The 25,645-nt window shown below is 38.4% G+C and overlaps 1 protein-coding gene across 4 annotated transcripts in view; it reads right to left on the reverse strand.

Moving 5' to 3' along the window:
- Positions 1 to 25,326, reverse strand: part of MCCC2 (methylcrotonyl-CoA carboxylase subunit 2) — a 39,003-nt gene extending 13,677 nt beyond the window's left edge. Inside the window, exons 1-11 of one of the 4 annotated variants that reach the window (XM_083817273.1) lie at positions 25,140 to 25,326; positions 20,902 to 20,968; positions 17,833 to 17,917; positions 17,466 to 17,567; positions 16,770 to 16,897; positions 14,775 to 14,887; positions 10,564 to 10,614; positions 9,747 to 9,860; positions 2,193 to 2,257; positions 1,197 to 1,296; positions 126 to 221 (exon numbers count right to left, since the gene is read on the reverse strand). In XM_083817273.1, the coding sequence (XP_083673399.1) occupies positions 126 to 221; positions 1,197 to 1,296; positions 2,193 to 2,257; positions 9,747 to 9,860; positions 10,564 to 10,614; positions 14,775 to 14,887; positions 16,770 to 16,897; positions 17,466 to 17,567; positions 17,833 to 17,917; positions 20,902 to 20,968; positions 25,140 to 25,283 (1,065 nt within the window). In that variant the 5' untranslated portion in view covers positions 25,284 to 25,326. Of the gene's footprint in view, positions 1 to 125; positions 222 to 1,196; positions 1,297 to 2,192; positions 2,258 to 9,746; positions 9,861 to 10,563; positions 10,615 to 14,774; positions 14,888 to 16,769; positions 16,898 to 17,465; positions 17,568 to 17,832; positions 17,950 to 19,753; positions 19,810 to 20,498; positions 20,563 to 20,901; positions 20,969 to 25,139 lie in introns of those variants that run through there. The other 3 variants (XM_083817272.1, XM_083817274.1, XM_083817275.1) reach the window with 3 other exon arrangements.
- Positions 25,327 to 25,645: the final 319 nt, after the last annotated feature.

Here is a 25,645-nt window from a genome sequence, read left to right on the forward strand (position 1 = left end):
TTTATAATATTTAAATATTCACTATATGCCCTAAACCAAATTTCTGCAGACAAACTATGTTAACATAAATAGTGCTTTCCTGCAAGAAAACAGAGTACATGTATATATCCCATTTCTATTCATACCTCTTTGACATCAAAGTTTCTTTTTAGCTGGTCACCAACTATTCCATATATTTCATCAGCAGGAAATAAAGGCTCTTCTGATGGTTCTACAGTCACCTGTACCAAGTTAACAAAACAATTTTCACAACAAAGGCATTATTGTTCTACATTATGATTTAGAAAAAAACAAACACCAGTTAGAGTTTAGACTGCTTTGAACACAGTCTTCTCTTCGCCAGCCACAGCCACAAAATGTCTACTAGCTTGACCTCATTCTGCATAAAGATCAAGTTTCTTAAATAGAAGATTGATAATTCCTTCTCACTTACTGAAACAAAGATGAGGGCCTTTGTTTTTACTCCTGTGTACTCCTCCACATGTGCTCCACATTAATAACTTCTTCCATGTCATCAAAAATTAATCATGTCTTCCCCTTTCTTTTTTATTCCCCTATGCCCTATTAGACAGGTAGTATTCTGAAAAAAACAAGGATTTCTGCCATTCCACTAAATGCAATATCTTGGCTTCCTTCAGCTGCAAAGATTTTATCTCCAATTCACCCTTTTACATTTCCCCCAGCATAGGTTAAGATAATTTCTCCACTATATCATAGTTGCCTTTTTTTCTAAAAAGAATTTTTTAGATCAGTAACAATACATTACAAAACCTAAGGTACCAAAAAGACATAATGTAGATTTATCTTATGTTTTACATCTTTTTGTTAATAATCACAAAAAGTTCATGCTCAAACAACTGCTTTAGCAGTTATCAAATTTCAAGTCCATGGGAATGACCATGTAAGCTTAAAATTAAATGCGGCACCTGGCAAGACTGAGTTCATCCTAAAGTGCAAATCTGTGATTCTGAAGTGCTGTTCTAGTTATAGTGCATGTTTCACTGGGAATGATACAGTATGAATGTAATTAATTGCAGAATTGAAGCATTAGATAAAACATTAAGGACAAGAATCATAAATTCTATTTCCAAAGTGTTTAAAGTCAGAGACAAAAAATATGTTGTATAAATCAGGGGAAGAAGAGCATTCATACTTTAAAAAATGAAGTGTTTTCCGAGAATGTTCTATATACTTACATCTATTTTCTTCTGGAGATTTAAACTTCTTACAGCTTTCCTTGCTAGATGAAGTGCATGACTGTCATCCAAAGCATAATGATCTGTTACACCAGATTTTCTGTATTTAAATAATAATAGGAATATAAAGATTTTTTTAAAAATCTAAGAATGAAAATTAAAGCTTTTAAAAACTTTCAAGACTGTTTATTTAAAATATAGATGCTAAAACACAGCTCTGCATGCTATCTTATAAAATTGCATTCGAAGTAAAACCCATGTCTGAACTTTTCTTTTAAACAGTACAGTCATGTTATCAGACAGGACACAAAATAGTAACTCTAGTAAACCAAAAATCTAAATGACAACATAAAAGATGGCAAACATTTTTCAAATGGAAATGAAAATTAATTTGAAATTATAAAGAAAAATTTATTTAAAAAAAAAAAATACTACAAACTGCCCTTGAAGGCAATTCTTCAGTCATTTCAATAAACTGAAGTAAAAATTAAGCATTTATTCTACAGCAATACCTAACTTATTGCACTACCTAGCTCTTTTTACCATTCTTTTCATTTTAGAAAAAGCATTGAAGTCTTTATTTTGATAGGTATTCTCTTAGGAAAAACACAGGCTATTTTGATTTTCTTTGTAGTAAGTTCCAATTGACATACAATCTACAAAAATATATTAACTTTCTCAAAATTTATTATTATTCTAATAGCACTCAGCATAAAACAATATAGCAAAGTCCTCCATATTGTGAATGATATTGCAGTACGTTAGATACACACTTAAGTATTTTAAAGCAGTAAGTGAAACAAATAAGATTCTACTTGGAGTAACAGACTAACTACAGTACTCTTAACAACAAAATTAACCACCAGTATCAGATAATGACAAATAAATATTTAACTTTTAAAATCTAAATAATAACAAATTCAATCAATAAATAAACCACTCTAATAAAGCTTAAAGGATGGAAGAAATTAACTCCAGGAAAATATTTCTATAAACCTGCAGTGAAGATCTGCCCCTCCAAGATCCTCTGCTGATACTTCTTCACCTGTTGCTGCTTTAACCTACAACAAGAAAAGGAAAATGAGCATTAGAATTGACACTTGTCTTGCATTAATATTTATATAGGCTTAGTTATAGCAATAAAACTGTACTTTGCAAAATATTTATTCACTAATAATATTTTCTCAGTTACTCTCCCTCAGAGCACTTCAAACATGACAACTCAGAACCCTGCCAAAATTACTTAATTTTACTTTGTATCTTTATTATCTAGTATTTATATGTAGTTTTTATTGAGAAAGATTCTCCATTTACTGCAGTATCTGTTGTTGTGTCTATTATTAGTGTGGGCATACTTACACACGCCTTAGGTTTATGAACATGCATTTTCACAAAATGATTTTTTAGCAGTTAACAAATGCAATTTGAAATGTTATACATCCTGCATTGTTTCAAACAGCAACAACAAAAAAAAAACAATACCCAGCTGAAACTGTGCATTCTGATTCTGCTTAGTTTGTTTTCTCTACACAAACTTCTCTTCTGTGAATTTTAAGTTACTTATTTAAACACTAATCATAAAACTATCATTATCAGTTTGTATTCCCTAGATCTTCCATTATAAACACAATAATTTAATAATAATCGTTTTCTAAGAAGAGTGCATCAATGGCATAAAACTGTTTGGATTAACTAAGATGTCTCCATAAAAATAACTGGAATGCATGATCTAAATCCTAGATCTATCAAATTATAGACCTGACAGGATAATTTAAGATGACTGAATTCCTTCTTAAAATAAAGCAATATCATTTTCTGCATGGTAAAAAAAAACTTTTTGACGCACTTCCACTGAAATACCTTTCCCACAAGCTCTGCCATACTCCTTTGAAAAGGATTCATTGCAAGCTAGTGAAACCATTATTCACCACCCACAGAGAGTACAGAGGTAGCAAAAGACACTAGGGAAGAGAAAACTATCACTCCAAACCAGATTTCAGTTTCCAAGATTCATGACCATGGACTGCTGGGTTTTGAATATCTCCAGTGATGAAGACCCCAAAACCTCTCTGGACAACTGGGTTTGGTGCATGATCACCCAATCCTCACAGTAAAAATGTGTTTTGTTTGTTTGATTGTTTGTGGGTTTTGTTGTTGTTGTTGTTTAAATAATAATAATAATTTCCCATATTTTAGTTTGCCTCTTGACCTGTCACTGAACTCCAATGAGAAGTCTGGCTCCAACACGTTTACTCCCCCTGACCAGGTACTCATACACATGGAGAGATTCCCTTTGAGCCTTCCCTTAATGAGAACAAAAAGTCTCAGCTCTCAGCTTCTCCCCGTATCACAGATGCTCCAGTCCCTTCACTGGATTTACTCCAGTAAGTCCTTGTCTTTTTTTTGTACTGGGAGACCAGATCTGAACCCAGCACCCCAAATGTGCTGAGTAGAGGGGAAGAATTACCACCCCTGACTTGCTGGAAACACTCTTCCCAAAGCAAACCAGGATGTTGCTGGCCACCTTGCTGCAAGGGCAAAATGCTGGCCCGTGTTCAACTCGGTGTCCAGCACCTTCCCAACTGGTTAGTCCCTGGCCTGCTCCGGTGCATAGGGTTATTTCTTCCAATGAGCATTCACCTTGATTGAACTTCAAGAGGCCCTTGTGAGTCCCTTTGTACAGCTTGTAAAGGTCCCACTGAATGGCAGCACACCTATCTGCTCCATCAACCACTCCTCCCAGTTTTGCATTATTTGCAAACTTGCTGAGCCCAGCAGTTCAGCCAGTTTCCAATCCACCTTACTGTCCATTCAGTTTGCTATTTCAGGAGACACTGTCAAAAGCCTCATCAAAGTCAAGATAAACAACATCTACTACTCTCTCCTCATCCACTGAACCAGTCATCTTAGCATAGAGGGATACTGGGTTGGTCAGGCTTGATTTCCTCACTGAAAATTCAACCAGACTACTCCCAGTCATCTTCTTGTCCATAATATTTTTGGAAACAGCTTCCAGGATTATTTGCTCCTTCACCTTCCCAGGTATTGTGGCAATGCTGACTAGCCTGTAGTTATCTGGATCCTCCTTCTTGCCTTCTTTGCCACCTTCCAATCTCAGAAACCTACCCTGATCACCACAACTTTCAAAGTGTGACCATGCAATGACATCTGCTGTGTTGCTTAGTACTCATGGGTGCATCTCATCAGACCCCCTAGACCTGTCTATGTCTAAACTATTTAGATGGTCCTTAACTTGACCCTCCTATGCTATTCCCCCTGGCCTCAGGGACCTGGAACTCCTGAACACTAACAATAAAGGCCAAGGCAAAAACAGCATTGAGTATCTCAGCCTCTTCCACGTCTGTTGTCACCAGTTTCCCTATGCTGTTCTGCAGCAGGCTCCTATTTTCTCTTGACTTTCTTTTACTGCTGCGATACCTATAGAAGCCCTTCTTTCTGTCCTTCATGCCCCTTGCCAGATTCAGCTCCAGGTGGACTTTGGCCTTCCTAAACCCATCCTAACCTAAGGCCCTTCAAGAAAAGTGTGAGTCTTGGCCGAGTAAGTACTCGTCTTCTATACCTAAAAAGGGGACAATTCATCACTAGGAAATAAAGATAAATTCCATTCAAAAGTAGCTAATACAACTTTCTTCTAAATCTGGAATGTCATTAGCAATTAAACACCTCTTTCAAAAAGTGGTAATATGTAGTAAAAAGAAGAAAAAACATCGACTTTCCTTACATAAGGTGATAATCACAAAAAAAAAAAAAAAGGAAGCAAAAGAAAGCCCTTTGAAAACTGAATTATTTTGCCCCTTTTTGTGTGTCATTAAGAGGCCTATCCTTTAATTCAGATGGCATGTTTATAGATACATATCCTTCATTTTCTAACACCATGAGGTTTTTCTTTGCATCTCAGTTCCTAATTTCATTTATTTAATTTATAATACCCTGAACTTTCAATCAAGACTGCAGGCCCACGAACAACAGATTAAAAATAGGTTAATAAGAGGTACACAACAGGTCTATAGCAAACATTTTCAAGTACTTCTGGGTAAAATTTAAAAACAAAATCATCCAATTCATTTCATTGCATTACTATAACTAGAATTCCAAACACTTCAGACAAAAGGTCAAATTCCTCAGGCACTCTGAATGCAACTAAATTACAGCTAATGAATATTACAGTTCCAAAGACATGTAGATTCACTGGACTAAAGTGCAAGCTTGTGAATAATCACTCATTTTGAACGATTACTATTCAAGTGAAAATATAAAGTTTCAGTATCTTGAGTAACTTATAGGCCACTTACCCATCTTTTAAAATCCTTTAAGTAAATACTATAATCATATAACGTTTCTAGAATAGTAATACACATTTCCCAAACAGATGAGCTGACGCATAGAAGAACTCCTAGCACATAAATCTACAGGAATTTTGCACTTTTCCATTTTCACCAGGCTTCCCTTCACTTCAGAACACAGGAAGCGGCACACTTTCCCTGGGGGAGGAAGGATCATAAGTTTTGGATGAGATGGAGAAGCCTATCAATCAACATGGCACCCTAAGCTATGAATCAGTATTGCCAAGGGCAAGGATATTGATTCTTCAACTTGGTCAAGTACAGACGAATGGCTCTGTCATATTACTATGGTGGCACTGCTCCTCTTACTATTGAGATCTATCTGCTTATGAAGTCCTTACTCCTCACCTTCCAGAGAAGAAGAACATTGACAAAACTTGCACTTCAGTCTTTGTACTATACCTGCAATTACTTTTTCTTTTTTTTTTAAAGTGTACACATCCCAAGACTAATTATATCTATCCTCAAGTTTTTTCTTTCATTTCCTTAGGACGTTTTGTTTTAGGCAGGTGAGCAGAAAACTCCAATCCAATTCTTTTCATACAGGATCAACGTTTTTGGGGAACACATCATACACAATAATGGCTACAATATCTACTACAACATGGAGTGGATGTTTCTACGGGAGTCTGAAGTAATTTTGATACTTACAGAAAGGCAAGCAAAAAATTGTTAGTGAGAAAAGCTCTACCAAACAGGAAAGCTGACAGGTTGTGATATTAAAGTTTGATCTATACACACAAAGATAAAGATCATTACATCTGCAGGTTGCTAAGGAACAAATTAAATTGCAGGATAGTTGTGAAATCTTCCTCTGGAAGTGGTGAAAAGTTTTCTTCCCTTCTGACTTCACAATATCTATGCAATCACTGCCTTGCCTAGGTAAATCTTCCCTTTGAGACTTGACTCGGGCCAGCCTTTTTCACCCACTTGGCAAAAGTCTCCTACATGGTTTCCACATCTCAGTGATAAAGATGAATGATTTAAATTCCCTTGCAATGTTAAAAGAGTACTATCCCCTTAGAATGAAAGAACATGTTTTCCTATTTTTCAGCTTGCTGGCTAGTACTGGGCTAGCTCTCTCATTTTGTATTTGCTTAATGCTGAAGCTTGAAAGAAACTGCTTGTGTGGCTGGGATAGAGTTTATTTTCTTCCTAGAAGCTGGTACGGTGCTGTGTTTTCGATTTAGGATGAGAATAATGATGATAACACATCACTGTTTCAGTGGTTGCGGAGCAGTGGTCACACAGAGCCAAGGAACTTTCAGCTTCTGGTGCTGCCCCACCAGCGAGGACACTGTGGGTGCACCAGGAGCTGGGAGGGGACAAAGCCAGGACAGTTGGCCCAGATGGACCACAGGGATGTCCCGTACCATGTGTTATCATGCTCAGCAATAAAGCTGGGGGGAGTGGCTGTGAGAGGTTGCTGCTGCTAGGACATTCACATTGATGGTGTTTGTCTTCCCAAAAAATTGTCACATCTGATATGCCCCGCTTTCTTGGAAGTAGCTGAACATCTCCCCAGTGATGGGAAGTGGTGAACTAATTCCTTGTTTTGCTTTACTTGTATGTGCAGCTTCTGCTTTACCTGTTGAACTGGCTTTATCTCAACCCAGGAGTTCTTCTACTTTTACCTTTTCAATTCTCTCCCCCATCCTACCTGGGGAGGGCAAGCAGCTGTGTGGGGCTCAGCTGCCTGCCAGGTTAAACCACAATGCTCCCCCAGGACATACGACTCGTTGTACCCAAGGGGTCCCCTCTGGGTCTGATGAACCTTTCCAGCTCTAACAGAGCTCCAGGCAGAATCACTCAAGGTGCACCACGCTCCCCGGTGCTTTCCCCTGTGGAAATGCTGTCAGAAAAGCAGGGTTTGCTCCGGTCTTTCAGATTTACCAGCAGAGCTTCTGCAACAAATTACTCTGAACTTGAGCAAGCTCCAGAGGCTGTAATGCCACTTACGTGCCACTGCCTAAGCTAATGAACAGTGCTGGGCCTAAAAAGACTTTGTGCCTAGACAGCTTGAGTGTTCCTGCAGCCAGTGGCAGTTATTTGTAACATGATAAGCAAGCTATTAACAGTCAGATGTAAAAGCTCATTTCTTTCATCCTAGTAATTTCTTTATTTCAATAAAAAAGATATATGAATCACCCAGTGTTACTCATGCAACTAATACCAATATTCTCAACTAATATCTTCATTCATATGTATGTTTCCTTTCACAAAGACATTCCTAATATCTAAATTACTGTGATAAATTTACAGAACATTACTTCATTTTGGGGGAGAATTTGTCTTTGTTTACCTAAAAACCGCATGCTGAAAAAAACTAATGCAAGATAAAAAGGAACAGAGACATATGTAAGACATTTGAAACAACAATTAATGCCAAATAAATTCTATCAGCAAATGAGCAATAAATTAATTAGCAATAAATGGCATAGTTATTATTTACTGCATTTGCTTTTGCTGATTACTTTGTTGTTCTTGTTAACTTGGAAAGTCTCCATTATAATAATAAAATACTTCAAGTTAAATACATTATTTTATTAAGGTAGGCAACAAAGTGTGCTTGTACTAATAGGTCTCCCCCCACACGCACACTTTCAATGTCAGTTACACTCTGAATTTAAGATGTTCTGGAACAATAATTACTATTTAACAGCCATAGCAAAGTATGTTTGAATAACCAGTAGTTTTGTTTCTTTTAAGATGCACAAGAATTTCAACTCCATTTTTACATAGAACTTGGAAAGAAAAAAGTGTATAAAACAATAAATACAATTTTAGGACCAAGACAAAGCAAAAAAAAAAAAGCAAGCAAACAAAAAAACACTTAAGGAAAAGAATAAAATGTAAAAATATATTGTGGAAATGAAAGCAATACTATACAAGTAAACACTAAATGGCACCACAGGGTAACTTCTTCAAGCTTTTAAGGAAATTAACCCAGTCATGCTTTAGGAACTGCTTAACAACAAAAGATGTCCGTGTTTGTTTTCCCATAGTTATAGGATCTGCTAAATTTTTCACAGTATCATAAGTGGTGGAAAGAAGTGAATTCCAGCAGATTCCCCTTTCTCTGTTACTACAGAATAGAGTGGAGCAGTATCCTCATTAACACTGCTCTTAAAAAGTGATTTCTCCTTTGCTCAGGGTGGAAGGACTTTTTCCTAGACATTTGATTTGCTCTTGGCTCTATCAAAGGAAACACCCTTAATAGTTTCCAAGACAATATAACTAAAACAGAGACAACATGCTGCCTCAGACCAGTTTGTTCAATGAGAACTTGACTATTTCAAAGAAGCAAGTTTACCTAGTCAGGTTTCACCTAGACTAGTTATGCTAAGTGCTGCCTTACCAGCAGCCTTACCTTATCTCTAGCACTAACATAACACTTATTACATAAGATTCCTTTTTCCCTCATAAAGTTTATGTTGAGTAAAACAATACTTGTCAGGAAAAAAATAGGATTTTTATCAGTATAAAATCAAGCCCATGCTGGAACATACACTGTTTTTTAAAAAAACATAAACCCACTTAAACACTCCCTTTCCTGTTGTAGCCTAGCTATCATAATTTTCAAGTCACCTTATGCTGCAGCATTTTGCACAGCCACAGATTCCAGTGTATGTTCCACAATAAAAGCAACTTTTAATTCACTGGAGTTTCAGGTCAGTTTCTTTAGAAACAGTTTCCTTACTAAGAAGGCAGAGAAATGATGACGAACTACATAATTAGTGCATCTCTTTTGTCTATAAGCTGACATAAAATATAGCTAATTAGTCCATCTGCTTAGTCCATCTAGTTCTCTGATCTAGACTCTGAGATACAACACACAGTTGTAGTTTTTTGTTGTTGTTTTTTTTTTTTTTATTTCAGGTCAAATCGAGAGACTATTTAACTGAATATAGAAGGCATTCCTACCATTTAAAATGTGCATAGAAATCTCAAAGTGGTACTATAAAAAGTTTAACAAATTCTAGTTTATATATATACACACATTGCTATAACAGATAGAAAAGTTTTAATTAAGGATATAAACATTCAGATATATTTAAAAATGCAAAATTACCTACAGACGATCTGGAAACATCTCACCAAAATCAGTCTGAATAGTTCAAGTAGTACAATTGTCAGCAGTGTAAAATTTTTTGGCTATGTTACTAAAAACCCTCTCTATGCTTACCAGTGGTGGCCCTCCCAAGAATATTGTTCCCTGTTTGCTGACAATAATGCTTTCATCAGCCATTGCAGGTACGTATGCTCCTCCTGCCGTACAGGATCCCATTACTACTGCTATCTATTGGGAAAAGAAAAAACACAAGTAAAGAATTGTTAAGCCCTTTAAAACAAATTTCATGTGCGTAACTACTACTATATATTGTATTGATTTGAATAATTTCTGGGACAGTACTACAAGATTACTTTTGCCTGACAGGGCAAAAATATTATTTAAGTTTTAGCTTTTCTCCCAAAAACAAGGGAACATCTCTAGTTTTCAACCCATCTTCTTGAGACCCCTCTGCATGAAATTCCATATATGAAATACCGTATGCCACATATGTGAAATATTTGAGGGAACTAACATTCTATAGTGGAATATGTCTTTACCAGTGAACTGTTACAGGTTGAAAGCTAAAGTTTGCTCCTGGCATTTACAACTCGGGGTATCAGTTGTTGGTTATCGGTATAATTTCACCAATGTTAGCAGCCTTCAAAGAAAATTTCTCACATCTACTAGTACATAACTTCAGTTCTTCAATGGATCAACTAACAGCCACCACATTAGCTCTGCCCCTTCAAGGTGTGTTGTATAACTCATTGTTATCTTGAGCATGAATAACATCTATTTCATTCTTATGCCAATTTTGAGACAAACATCTAAGCAATGCACATTTTCTACCAGTAATATTTGGGTGACACTTTTACAAAATTTACTGGATCTCAGTAATTATGAATAACTGCAGCAGCAAATGATCTTGAAAGTGAAGTTCCTCTCTTAACTTCTCCTTCAGGAGAGCTCCTCCAAAAAAGTTAGACACTTTCAAAACAGCCTGTAATGTAAAAATAAATTAAATGCTCATAATGAAAAGGAAGACAGTAAGCAAATAATTCTCTAATTGAATGCTTCCTTCCATGACCACAAAAAAAAAAAAAAGATCTGAAGCACAAAATAACATTGTTTTATGATAACTTTGTTTTGATATATTTCTGAAATGACATCAAGTAGTGTTCTGTGTTATATGGTGACTTAAAGGTTGCTGTTAAAAGGAAAAAGCACACAGAAATAGAACATCCAAGCTGCAATATCTGTACCTAAAGAAGAAGTAGATGAAATTATGTTAATCTCTAAACCCAAATCAAACACCTTCTTCAGTTAACAGTTTTCAGTTTCTTAAAACTATATTCAGTCACATGATTGATCTGCAATTGTGCATATAATAAATATCTCCAGGTAAATACAAATATCATGTAAGCCTCTAGAAATGGGAGAAACTTGGGGGAAAAGTTAATTTTTTTTATTCCCCAGGTTTTCTGGTTTTTCTCAGTTTTTTCTTCTCTCATAATCACGCTGAAAAAGGTGGCTGCATTTAAACTATCATTCAAGTGTTACTTCTTCCAAAGCTATATTGGAAAATCACAACCAACCTGTCAAAAAGCACAACCTCAAACCTTCTAACCAACGTGCTACTTCCTGACTTCACTCTTTGAATTACTGCATTGAAAACTACTTAAAAGAGCAATATAGATCAACAGTTCTGAATGCACAGTTATTTTATACCTACTGCTCAGCTCCCCTATTGTATCCATGCAGCTTATGAGCATGAGAAAGCCTAAGAAGTGGCTAATGGGAAGCTAATCACAGCTTTCTGATTCACAGCTATATAGACATCAATGCAATTTAAAGCTGCAGTAGGAGTATAATAAATTAGTCACAGGTAAAAGCGGAGGGGGGAAATTAAAAGCAGCATAGGTAACTGGTTAAAAAAAAAAAAAAAGCAATAATCATTTTAAGGTCAAAATTGAGAAGAGCTTATGAGCTGATGAAACAGATGCTCAACCAGGCCACAAAAAGTAACAGCAGATAGAAAACTAACAACATCCAAACTCGCTTGTCAGAATAATTAACCTGAATGGGAATCAGAGGCAGCACTATTTCCTAATACCGTTTCCTAATGCAACATCCTCTCAGATAGGGAAGATGATTCTAGCTCCCTGTATCTGTTAGCACAGAATCAGTAATAGATTACAAACGTTTACTGTGCTTTTTTGAAATGAAACAAAGGATAAAAACATCCCTCAAATAAAATACTCTTATTAGATATTTTAAATGAAGGAATAGCTTCAGTGAAACTTTTTTTTCTCCAATCTTCCATAAATATTTTAATAAAGTTAAATTTTCATCAGTATCATATCAAGAAAACTACTTTTATCAGTGTCATACCAAACAGCAATGTAAGTGTATTATTAGAAGACAAATCCTTCCCGCGCTTCATTTTGATTGTATAGGGGTACAGTGCTACTCTAATTTAATACGATATGGTAATCAAAACAACAAATTCAACTTGATGAAGAACTTTGCAAATACCTGAACATTTCAAGAGGTATCAGGAAAACTGCAGCAAGACCTTAGGGATAGGACTTTCCAGCAAGGTGCTGCATAACCTCAGTAATTTCAGCCTTCCAAACCGGGTTTACATACTCATCTTCAATGTAACATCTAAAAATCACTACTCCCATACTTGATAATGATTGGAGTATCCAGTTTAAAAAAAAAAAAAAGAAAAGTTCACCAAAACCTCTCTTAAAAGAATTCAGTACAACAGCTATGTGACTGTCTCTTTCGACAACACACTCACTTGCTGTTCCACCAAAATGGTGGGACCAATTTTATTCATATACATACATCTAAAGTACAACATAGACTTGTCAATGACTCCAGTGAATGACCAACTTGTTAATTGTGCAAGTGCATGAGCTCCTTAAGAATTCTTAACTCTTTTCTCCTAAATATTTTTTCCAATTAAACACTGCTTTTCCTCAAGTAACCTTGCTAAACACTACACTTGCTCCACTATTGCTGTCAGAAAGAAAAGCACTGCTGAAGTTAAATTATGTCTGATTGCAAACCAGATTTAGTGTATTTTGGGGATCTTATGCCACAGAGGCAATGAATTTCAGGATTCTTTTGTAGAGAAAATATGGATGAAGATTTGAAGCCTGAGTTGCCTCCAAAATGTGCCCAAAGTATATCAAGGCAACAAATGTATTTTTCTCAGAAATCATGCAAAGCCAACATCTGTCAGGTAAAGAGGAGTCAGATAGAATCATAGGATATCCTGAGTTGGAAAGGACCCATAAGGATCATCAAGTCCAACTCCTGGCACCACAAAGGTCTACCCAAAAATTCAGATCATGTGACTAAGTGCACAGTCCAAACGCTTCTTAAACTCCAACAGGCTTGGTGCAGTGACTACTTCCCTGGGGAGCCTGTTCCAGAATGGAACAGAATGTTCCAGAAGGACCACTAGATCCTTGACCAGCACTTCTGCTTCACACTGAAAGGAAGTACTCCTTCCAGACTACGAGATTCAAACAAGTAGAGCTTCTTGCAGAGAATAAAAAAATGTATGTTTCCAGCTTAGCCATGCCTTTGAACAACAGGTGTAGGTAAGAATACAGAAAATGAAACGTGATTTCCACCCTACATTAATGGTGAGTTCAACAGCCAAATATGCCAAAACAATATGGTGGTAAAATACACCTCTCACAGTGCTCCGATGAAAGAGCAAGTGAGCTAAAACATTTACTCTGCTTGAGATTCCAACAGCTATTTCTAAGAAGTCTTCCTTCACCTTCTTTCATATAGACAGTAGACACTGAACAGACAGCTACACATAGGAGCAGACTCATGTAGTTGTAATAATTTAGAGAAAACACTGGACCACTGCTCAGTAGCAGTGGGGAAGAAAAAGCAAAAATGTAAGGAACTACTGGGAAAGGGACATAGAGAATTGGGAATATAATTACTCTATTATATAAAACCATAATCAGTTGCCATACTAAATAACACAGGAAAATCTGTCTCTTTCACCTCAGAAAAGATATAACTACTCCTGGAAAAAGGTTTAAAGAAGATAAACAAGGATGAACAAAGGTAAGGAACACCTTCCCTGTGAGGAACAGCTACGAAATCTTGAATTCTTCAGCCTGCAATGGGGAATAAGAGGCAGGTAAATAACAGAGCTGTACAGCATGTGAAGAGGGTGGGAGTTAACTGAGAGTAACTTTGTAAAAAGGACCTGGTTTGCTTTGCTACAGATCAGGATGGAAGGTTCCTGTGTTTGGAGCAGGTTATCTTCAAAGACCATGGGCTTCTCTGCCCTCCTTACTGGCCTCTCACAGGTGCCAGATGACAGCTCCCTTAACAAGCCAAAGACTGCTCTACTGAAGGCCTGGGTCTTTATCCTGCTCCTTGCCTTCCTCACCTCCATCCAGATCTTATATCCTGCCATCCATTTGCACTGCAGCCAAGGCTGCCATCAGCACTTACATCCTCAGACAGTTCTGCACTCTTCATGAGTAGCAGATTCAGTAGTTCTCCTCTCCTAGCTGGCCACCTGCATCAAAAAATTGCCCCCAGCACACTCCTGAAATATCCGTAACACAAAAATATTTCTAAATCCATGAATTGTGACTAACAGTAATTCGATGCATCATTAATACATTAGAAAATGACCTTGCTGCCAGGGCAGACTTATCATACAGTTATCAGTGTATAAAATGGATATATAAATAGACATATACCCCTCTTAGCAAAAAGTATTCTAATTTACTAGCCATCATCAAAGGGGTCCTCACCCTTACAGCATTGATGCAGAATAATCAACTGTTCCAAGACTTCCTACTGCTTCCTGACATGGCCCTATTTACCACACTGTCAAGTCCTCTTTTCCCCCACTCCAAGGTAGGAGCAGGTAGGTCATGTCATTAACATCAAGGCCAAGAAAGAAGACAGCTTCTTCAAAACTATAATGACTTTTCGTGGACAGTTATTGTGTTTACAGTGCCTCTAATCCCCAGACTGGGCCATCAGGTCAGCAGAATGCAGTGCTAACTAAAGCAAAGCACGACTACACGTCTTGAAATCAGACAAAAGCAGCAGGAATAAAAACTAATTAACACATTTCACTCTCGAGTAAAACCAAATTACCTGAGGAATTCCTTGTGAAGACATGACTGCTTGATTATAGAAAATACGACCAAAATGATCTCGATCTGGAAATACTTCTGCTTGCCGAGGCAAATTTGCTCCTCCAGAATCAACTACAGTAAATGAAAATATATTAACATATGTATTTGAACAGTATCATATTCATAAATTGCTGGTAAAATATCTGCATGTTATTGAAAATATCCATCCCTTACTATCACTAATGCTAGCTGGTATCTATGTATATTAGGATATTCTTCCTGAAAGTGCAGAATTAGTACATTCCACATACGCAACTAACATCCACACCAAATATTTTAATGAAAAATAGGTTCAGATGTCTTTAAAGATACAACCATACTTCCTGCAGATACTTCTAACCTCATCTTACTGCAAAACATTTGAACGAAGATCATTTTCAGTGCACAACTTTAAGACGATTTTTCTGTTGCAATTCTGTCACAAGTTCCAAAAAAATGAAGAAACTGTGTTCAAGATATATAGCACATGTACTTTCACACTTTGATTATCCAGCCATACTGAAGACATTTTATGCTTACAGTCTTCAAGAACTTTCTTTTATATTCACGCCTGCCTCATGATGTACCCTCTAGCTTATAGGTCATCAACTTCAGCTACCTTTTCACTCCAAAAACATGAAAATAATTCAAAAGACTCCAAAGATGGAGAGAAGAAGAGGAAGAAATGCACAGGGAAGCCAAGCATCTCTCACAACTCTGGTAAGTTCTACCTACGAGTAACAATCCACACATACATTCTCATGTTGCATGACGGTAGCTGGTAATCCCCTATATTCAGCTTTACCATTAAGAAGGGTTTTGTTTCTGTACCCCGCCCTCGTAGAACCACTCTCCTTAACTCATCACTCATCAACTCTGGCAACTACAAAAACTTAGAACTGCTGTCAAATGTTGTGCAATGGGTCATCCCTGAACACAAAAGAGAATGCCCAGAAAAGTGACTGACTCTCAGTGACAAATGGCATCAGGTGTCCACATCAGAGAATTAGCACAGGGACCACTGAGGGAAAAGGCAGACCAAACTGCATGAAAATTAGGTGGTCAGGAAAACATTCTCTCTTGTGTTTTCCTGACCATCTAATTAACACAAGCCCAAGTATAGAAATAAAAAAGGTCAAGTAATTCACTGGGTTTGAGTGACAGGCAGTATGTTTACAAGGACTATACTTATCAAAGGTATAGGTTCTCCAAGATACCCTCCATTGCAGTATAACAATCCCACAAAGCCTCCACCCACATGGTCCCCAAATCCACCCCACCAATACTTTCAAGTTCACATTTCTTCTAAACCTTCTCTTGATATTCACTGCATGTTTGACCAACCAGCAGGGATTATACATGTTGCTGCTGGCAAGGACTTACCTTTTTTTTTTTTTCAATGGGGACAATGTAATGGTCTTTCTCCTCTACTCTAATGCTGACTTACACAAAATCCACAGGCATACACACTCTCTGAAATCTGTCAAACTTGGCTTGAAATTAGTTAATGGGTTCAAAAGTTATTAGACCAGGATTTGAGTCTGACAGTCAGAGAGCATGGTCAGAGAGTCCTTGTAGTCATACAAAACCAGCCTAAGTGCTACCTGTAATAAAGTGAGGACATTTGGACAAGACCATAGGATGGATTACTCATGCATGACAGATGTCAGGGAAAGGAAAAACAATGAAGTGATACAGTGGTGTAGTTACATCTGTATCTTGTAAACCGAAACCTACAGTAATGCAGAAAATAGTGCTACAAAGCTAGGAGTGCTCTCCAATAAGATTTGCCACTAATCTGTAGAAGTAACATCATATTGATGAAAATGCATTTGCAACGGAAATATTTACCTGGTTAGTCAAATCTGGGGACCTGTCAGCCTCAACAATGCTTTTTGAAAGAAGCAGTGTTTTATCTAGAGATCATGCAATACCATTGACAAAGGTCATTTGCTATTTCTGCAATGGGACTCACCCAAATATATGCAAGGGAGATGATTTTGCATTGCAATTTCTTGAGCACGTAAGTGTTTCTTAACAGTGATGGGATAATAAGTACCACCTTTGACAGTTGCATCATTGGCAACAATCAAGCATTCCACCCTAAAAATAAAACAAATTTGTGAGAGAAATACGGTCCTAGTAAACAAATCATTTGTTAATTAAGAAGTACAACACACTCAAGACGCTTGAAACCTTTGGGATGCTCAAGAAAGCAACCTTCTTTACCTGCCTTCCCTCAAATACACATTATAGCAGCAGTTGCAGCACTATGATGTTCTGCTTCACAGTCCCTTAACTCCCTAAATAATTATCTATAGAATTATACTTATTTCCAACAATAGTTTTAGTGGTACTTTTAGTAAGTGAAACTGATTCTTAACCTAGAATACTGTTCTGTCTTTTGAAAATTGCCTTACTGATGCACTAATCTCTTTTCTTCATCAGACACCAGAAAATCTGTGTGTCCAACTTCAATATGCAATACATTTTTTTTAAAAATCACCTCCTTTTAGCTAAGACTGACTGAATTAAGACACCAAATTTGCTGATTTTTTGGGTCTCTGAAACAAAACACTTAAAAGCTAATAGCTTAACACTGGAAATTAAGCCGTATTGCACCTTACTGCTTTTCATATCATCAATAATGTAGCTGACTGCTATCTCTCACCCAGATATTCGCCCAATGCCTGTGATAATTCCTCCTGCTGGTACCTCTTCGTTACCATACAACTGGTAGCCTGCAAACTGGGAGAACTCCAAGAACGGAGACCTGAATAATGACAAAGACCATAACAAGATTTTAAAAAAGGAATTGGCCTAATACTCAAATGCCACCGAATCTCAATTGTAAGATTCAATTTTATTTTTTTTAAATCTCTTTTTTTAAAAAGATGAGTATTTCAAAGAACACATCTGTAAAACTTCACATGGTGATAACTGCCAGTGCTCATGGAAACTAACAAGAAAACAGGTCTCTTAGAATATTGACCTGAGAAAGAGAATTTGATGTGTTTTTAAACAGAGAAAGTACTTACCCTGGATCAATAAGCCTGTCAATTCTCTCTCTGGGTAACAGCTTTCCTCTTGATGTGTGAAGCTTACGAGCTTTTTCTCCACCCCCTGTGATACAACAGTCATTCTTTAGGTTTGCTCTGAACACAGACAGATAAATCAACAGTTATAGTAAAATTTAGAATGGAAGCACTAAAAAGTTCCCAGCTTTTCAAATATGGACTTTAATAATGCATTCAATAAATAATGATTTTCACTTCAAACAGACTTAAGGTATTGATACAAATGCTTGCCTTTCAGAATCTACTCTATTTTTCCCCTTCATTTCTTATGGCTAGTGTTGATGTAAAGATATTAATAAACACAGTTGCCCGAAACTTTCACCCTCTGATTGGCAATCAACAGAGGGGCTGGAAACATGAATACACAGAGGAAAAGCACAGCAATAAGAACTACAAAATATACTTTTTCCCAAACCAGTTCAAAACAGCTATGCTGAATCCAGTCTTGAAAGACCCAACACTACCAGGATTCATTTCCTTAGATTACTCCAAAGCTGTGAGCATCAGAGTTCAGAAACACAGCATTTAATATCAAGGTTATATTTATCTTTGCTTCATTTCAGCCTGTTACTCGAGGCCAACCTAAATCATATCTTTTGCTCTCTAGAGCTTTGTGTCATTCAATACTTAAGATTTGTTGACACACCTCAGCCTCTTTATAACAATAGCTTATCCAAACAGTGTCTCTTTATGTAGACAGATCACTGATCCACCTCGTCACTCTAAAATTGTCTCCCCTTGTCCAAAATAAAGCAGGTGTTATTTTGCTAGCATTTCTCCTGAGACTTTTAGATTTCTTTGTTAGCTAAGCATTGCTGAAACAGAGCTTTTAAGCCTACCTGTCAAGCCATCCCTCTTACCTCCTTCTTTGACCACTATGAATATCATTTCCTACCTATAAGGCAGGCCACAAAGCCCGCAGATTATTTCTGATTCAGTCTGTTCATTAGGTCTGTATATCCAGCCTAAGTCTAAATCTCGCACATTCTTTCTGCACAGGTCTCTTAAGATACAACCTTTCATATCCACCCACGGAGCTAATACTCTCATCCAAGTTCTCAACATCCCACATCATGATTACCACAACATTTTCTCTGACCTTAGCAGAAACCATCTTGCCTTTCTCATTTACACTTACAGTGCTGCTGCAAGAATCATTTTCCATCCTGTGATTTTTGTCATCTCTGTGCATACCCCCTCTTCACATGCCAATCCTAAATGCTTGCCCTCCAGGCCCTATAGCCATTCTGCTGAACATTTCTCCTTCAGGATCAAGAGGTTCACTCTACCCTACGGTAGACTCCTTTCTGAAGCAGTCTCCCCAACACTGAAAAAAGGTTGGAGGTGTTTAACTTGAAATCTCCTGTTCAATTTCTCCTCTACAACGATGTCTATAAAGACTTCAATGTGACTGTGGATTGGTTATGATTCCTGCCAGTCACAAATACTAGCAGTATCTCAGTTGTAAAATTATTTTGCTTGTCATCAGAAATCCACCTGCTGTAATTTTTTTACAGCCCATACATTCTTTGGTGGCATGAACCTTCCTGTTACACAGATTGGTATTACACAGGAGAATGTGATACAGGATTACAACAGACCTACCCACCAGAGCAACAAATAATGAAATACACATTACAAAGACTTCTGGCAAGAGCTCATTCTCTGAATGACAGCTCTTAGAAAGAAAAACATGTTGCAGTTATCCCTCAAAAGTATTCAGTCTAAGTATCCAATTCTTCTTGGTTGGACTAGATGATCTTAGAGGTCTTTTCCAACCTGAATGATTCTGTGATTCTTGTACACCTGCATGACAGGCAAAGCAATCTCACTTGATCACACTCTCAAAATACATATAAACTTTGTGACAGAGCTCCCTTACTGAGATGCATGTTCTTGTCCTGTTACAGTCTCTACACCCATAAGAGACACATGGAGTCTATGGGATTCAGCACAGCCTTACGAAGTCCTTGAGCTTCATTACACAGCAAACAAGGAAGAATATTAAACACATACTCTTAAATGTGCTCTGTTCCAAAGTTGTACAAGAAGTTGCATTACATAGGAAACAGCATACTATCATGACACACACAAGAAGGTAAGAATTAAAGCTACATGCTTGATCTCAGGAAGCACAGTTTAGCTTTGATAAACCATTTTATTTTGTATTTCTCAGTCAATTGTAATTAGTTCGGGCAGTCCTATCAGTCAAGATGAAACCTGAAACACAGGTTTCAATCTTCTAAAACAGTACATATTTGCTTTTTTTTTTGCCAGCAAAACTACAACAGAGGTCTTTGTAAACCCCCTTTGAAAGTGAAGAAACTAACACACAACTTGAACAGTAGTACATTTACCAAACCAAGCTTTTATAAAAGCAGGCAGCAGAGGATGAAGCAAAGAAGCAGGTGAAGAGGACAGGGCATGAGCAAAAACCTTTTGTTAACAGGCCTATCTATTTTAAAAATACTGCCATTAAATTCATTAAAGAAACACACTTTCCATTGATTACAAAGACTGCTTAAAAATGGAACAGCTCTAAATATCCAGTTTTCACTATATATTTTGCTTACTTTTTGCCTGTCTAGCAAGGAAATTAGTCTTCTGTTTTATTATATCAACCTTACTTTAACTTATTGTCCTTTTCCAGTAATTTATGGACTTGCTGCTTTAGGATATTTCTGTGATATTCTGTTGGCAAAAAAAATGTATTAACACTAAATACTGTGATAAACAAATAAATGCCAATGTTAAAGACTCTTTTTCTTACTGAAACCGAATTACTTTGAAAAAAACACCAATATTTTGAACCAAGCTAACTTGGACATAAACCCTTTAAAGTTTTCAGCTGATGAAAGATAGCACCTAGATGCAGACAGATGACCTAAACTTCAGTATGACTACCACAATGCACCTAATGTTGTGTCTGAATGAACTGATTAATGGGAAAAATAGTAATAATTTAAAGAAAAACATCTATTTTAGGACTAGTTTAAACAAGTATTCTAAAATGTGGACTAGCATACTTACCTAATCTGATTTTTTCTGCTTCTTCTTGGAGTTCCTTTACCAGCGCTTTCATTCGTTCATAGTTTTCCTAAGTAGGGGAAAATGTTTCAAGTTTAACCAAGAGTGACAGTGCTATGTTTGAATAAAGAAACACAGAAATTAGTGCACAAAATTTATTTCTTTTCAAAGTTTCAATCTACCTTATTAAATTCTTGTTCTGCACTGTCTTTAAAGTAATAAAATTTCTACCTGTGTGTCGGCTTTCCTCAGGCATCCCAAAACATTTAGTAAGCAATCTTCACAAAAACTCTGAATGTGTTTGAATTGTAAAAGGTCAGTTCTAAATTTAATGAACAATTACCAGAATTAGTCATTACTGAGTTGAAACGTTACTTTTCGGGTTTTGTTAATGTTTTGTTACAAGTTTGTTTGCCTTTTACAAATCTGATTTTGTAAAACAAAACATCATGGAGACTCAAATTAATTCCTGCTATGTCTCTTCTACGGAAAGATGAATGACCTAGACTGAATAGAAATTGGTAAACAATTTCTATGTTCTTATTGTTCAAGTAGAACATAAAGAGAAAACAAAGCTTTGCAAAACGAAAAAGACTGGTCTTCTAGGCAATATTCATCTTACAAAAACAGACTTTTGCAGCTTTTTACATGAGTAAACCAGTACTGAGCTCACCACTGCAGAAATATCCAAAACTGTGTTTGATCATTACAGCTGTTTTTACCATTTCTTCAGAATTAGAACATGTTAGTCAACCTTAACTTGGCTTTTCAGACACACTAAGAACTACATAACTGCTTTGAAAAGTATAACTGCAACAAAGCAAAGAGATACATTAATTGTTGCCCAAAGAAATCATACTGTCTTGTCTAATTGCCATGTAGAAGATATTAAAGTCTACAGAAAAATCAATCTGGAAACTTCATATTCAGACTTGAACACTCAGAACTGGGGTTTCCCCTGGAAGCAGCAAGTGTTGTGGTTTAAATAGCTTTGTTTAGCTCTGTCTTAATCACAGAAAGGCACCATGTGGTGGAGGGCAAAGAGAATGAAAACAGTTACAGGCGCTTTGGATTCAAACCATTTTAGGTAGACAGAAGGACTTTAAAAAGAAAACATTTCTCTCCCTTTACAATTGCTACGGATAGAAAATATCCTACTGAACAGTAAAAATGTGTCAGAAGAAAGCAGGTCTTGGGAATTTCCCCCCTGGTACACAGGGTCGGCAGCAGGTCAGCCCCTGTGCCTGGGGAAGCACGTCCCCACTGAATGCTGCAGGCAGCAGGGCTCAGCCTGCACCCAGTGCCCAGGCAGCACCCAGTGCCTCCCAGGAAGATGACAGCAGAATGCTACCTGCCTGTGGAGCTGCCCTGCAGCCCCAGGAGACAGGGACAGTGAAGTCACCAAACTCTGCATCCCCTCCTTCGCTTGTAAGGCTGTGTTGTCTGTTCCAGTACGCTACTCCTCCTTTGATGCTTCAGTCCTTCTCCCTGACCCACCCTCTGCACAGACCCAGCACCTACCTCTACCACTGTTTTGTGTTTTTTGTTGTTGTTGTTGGTTTTTTTTGTTTTGTTTTGTGTTTTTTTTTTACTCCTAAGCTGTGAAATCAGAGGGGAATGACTTACTGACAGTTCTACCTTCATTTGCAGCATCACAGAGAAATAAGTACACAGCAACCTGCGTCTCGTTAACGGGACTCCAGCACTCCTTGGAGATACTACGGACAGCAACTGCAGCCACACACACAACCGCTCACCAATGAAGAAAGCAAAGCCTGATTTCAGACCTTCAGAAGAGTGCTTACAACTACTTTTTTCCCCTGTAAAAGTCGTAAGAAAGACATTTTAACTTTGTACCAAAAATCTGCAGTTGTTACAAGATCCAATGTTACTGTATGTGTGAGTGTTCAGCTTGTATAGCCGACTCGTTTCCCAGCATTGCACACAAAACAATTTTCCCTGTTTCTCCTTGTTCAGTCAGCCTATTTCCTCCAAACGCACTTACCTTTTTTGACAGTACTGAGATTTAAAGATCACCTTCAACACAGGAAAAAATGCAGCTAAAAATGGCAGAGGAAATTAAAAGGGTTGTAGCAACCCCAGTTGCAGGGTCGCTTATCCAATTCTGAATTAACGGTTCCTGGCAGCTGCTTTAGCTATTCTCCTATATGAAAAACTGTGAAAAGATTTTTACACCATCTGTGAAAACCACTGCATTCCAATATTTGAGTTAAATTCAGTTAATTTCTAACCTTACCTTTCAGGTCTTTAACCACAACACGACATCATTGTATGTTACAACGGCAAAGTAAAGATGTTTTCAAATCTTACTATGGATTTTTGAATAAATGGCTCCCTTCAGAACCAAACCTATTATTTCTACTAATAAGCTCTTTATTAACTGATGTCAAAAAGGCAACAAGTTCTTTCTGGAAACCAGCCTCTGCACCAGTCAGTTCTCTAAAATTCTGCTATTAATATGAGGGTTCCCTGGAACTACAAAGCAAAATCTAGAAGCCAAAGTTACAGACTAATCCTACAGCTATTATATGAGCTGAATTATTGCTACACAAGGTAAGGAGCAGTAAGAGCTAATCTTTAGAATCTTTACATAGACTCTCCTCTATTTTCTAGAACTTAGACTAACTCATTTTTAAATTACATTTTTACCTGTCTGGTTTGACAGTTTACATTATGAAGGCCAGCCTGTCTAGCTGAATTCACAGCCAGAAAAGCAAACATTAGCTGAAGGAGGCAAGACCTTTATCACATATTGTTATGCCTTCTTGTGTTTGCACTGCTACTCCCTGTATTACACTTATTTCAGATGGTTAAGTACCTCACAGCATGGACGCCAGCTCTTTGTGTTTGTAAAGCACCATGTACATTTACACTAGTCTACTAATCATAATTATTTCTACCAAATACTAACACTATTAGGAACCTTACTGCTTGAATGACGTACCAGATGTATCCAAGTAAGTGGGCTTGTCTAGCATTGCCACACAAACTTTTTCTGTCATAATGTCCCATTGGAAACTGCTGCCAAAACTCATGAACATTAATAAAAAAAAAGTAAAAATGTATCCTAGAAAAAAGTTACTTCTCTCAGAAAAAGTTACTTTACTCAGCTTAGCTGAGTAAACACAGTATTACTTTTTTTTTTTGGTTTGTAAATGTGAACATACGCACACACACAAACATACACACACACTTCCTATGTACAAGCTTTGTATATATACACACTAAAGTTTCACACAAGTTTCTGTCACCTGAGTTCTGTCCCAACATTTAGTTTCTGCAAAACTAAACACAGAACTAAAGGAAATATTTCTGTGAGAGTATGTGCTGTTGCTTCACTTGTTGTTATTTTGCTTGGAACAAATTTTAAAACAGATGTGTGTCTTCCTATTGGTTTTGATCCACACCTAAAACTACATTATTTTCAGCCTAACTGTAAACACGATTTTTATCCTCAATGCGAAGATGCTAATAATGCCCCACTAAAATAAATCAATTTACACCAGACACGGGTGCTGTTATCTCCATAAAGAAGACTGTAATTCCACCTGTTTCTCCTCCTCCTCCTCCAGGGATGATTCTTTCCACTGGTACCCAGCTTTCTGGAGGCACACACTTGACTTTGTAATATTTCACCTGCCTCCAACTCAGGAACTAGTTTGCAAACAGAAGAAAGTTTCCAGCTCTGAAATCACCAGAGACCTCCTTCAACTGCCTGCAAACTCCCCGTCTCCACCTCATTAGTACGGTATCGATCAGCTCCTCAATGCTGAAAATAACAGCACAAACAGGCACTCAGCTTAAGATGAATGTCAAAAAGAAACCCACAGCGAGACAGAAGATGATACGGACCCATGCCCTTTTTGCACGGCGCTTTTAAACTCCGCCTGAGAGAGATAAAACAGGATTTGGCACTTCTACAAAAAACACCAAAGGGGCAGCAGCAGCCTCGTCTGGCCCCGCGTGCGGGCTGACCGAGGGGCTGCTTCACGAAGCCTGCGTTCACCGCGGGCACCGAGCTCCTGGCTGAGGGACCCCCTCTGCCCTCCTCCCTCAGCCCCTCGCCGGCGGAGGGCGGCGGGCAGGGCGCTTCCCCGACACCGGGGCCGCCACCTGCAGGCCCACGCGTGACACGGGGCGACCGAGCGGGGACAGCGGGTGGCGGCTCAGTCCCGGGCCCGGCGGGCGGCCTGCGGCCCGGCGGCGGGAGCCCGGCCTACCTGGTAGAGCGCGGAGCCCGCGTCGGGCCGCGAGCCCACGGCCGCCACCGCCTCGCCGCGGTACGCGCGGGCAGGGCTGGCGGCGGCGGCGGCGCGACGCAGCAGCCGCCATGGGCGCAGCAGCCGCCGTGGCCCCGGCAGCATGGCGGCGAAGCCCAGCCCAGCCCAGCCGAGCCGGGCCGGGCCGTCCCGGGCCCGCCGCCGCCACTCCCCCCGCTGCAGCCAATGGGCACAGCGCGGCCCCGAGCCGCCCGCCCCGCCGGGCTCCTCAGCGGGCAGGCGGCGGCTACGGCACGGGCCCGGCCCGGACCGGGCTCAGACCCAAGCCTGGCCCCGTCCTTTGGCCTGTGTGTGGAAGGGAGAGAGACAGAGAGAGAAAGGGAGGGCGAGGAGGGGCTGCTGCCGTCGGCAGAGCTGCGGGGGCTGAGAGGAGAGAGCCTGTTGTGTAAAGAGAAGGGAAATAAAGCCGCACCCCAGACAGAAAGCCAACAACAAAATAAGATGAA

This window comes from Anser anser (genome assembly GCF_964211835.1).
Source record: "Anser anser genome assembly, chromosome: Z".
NCBI classification, from domain to species: Eukaryota; Metazoa; Chordata; class Aves; order Anseriformes; family Anatidae; genus Anser; species Anser anser.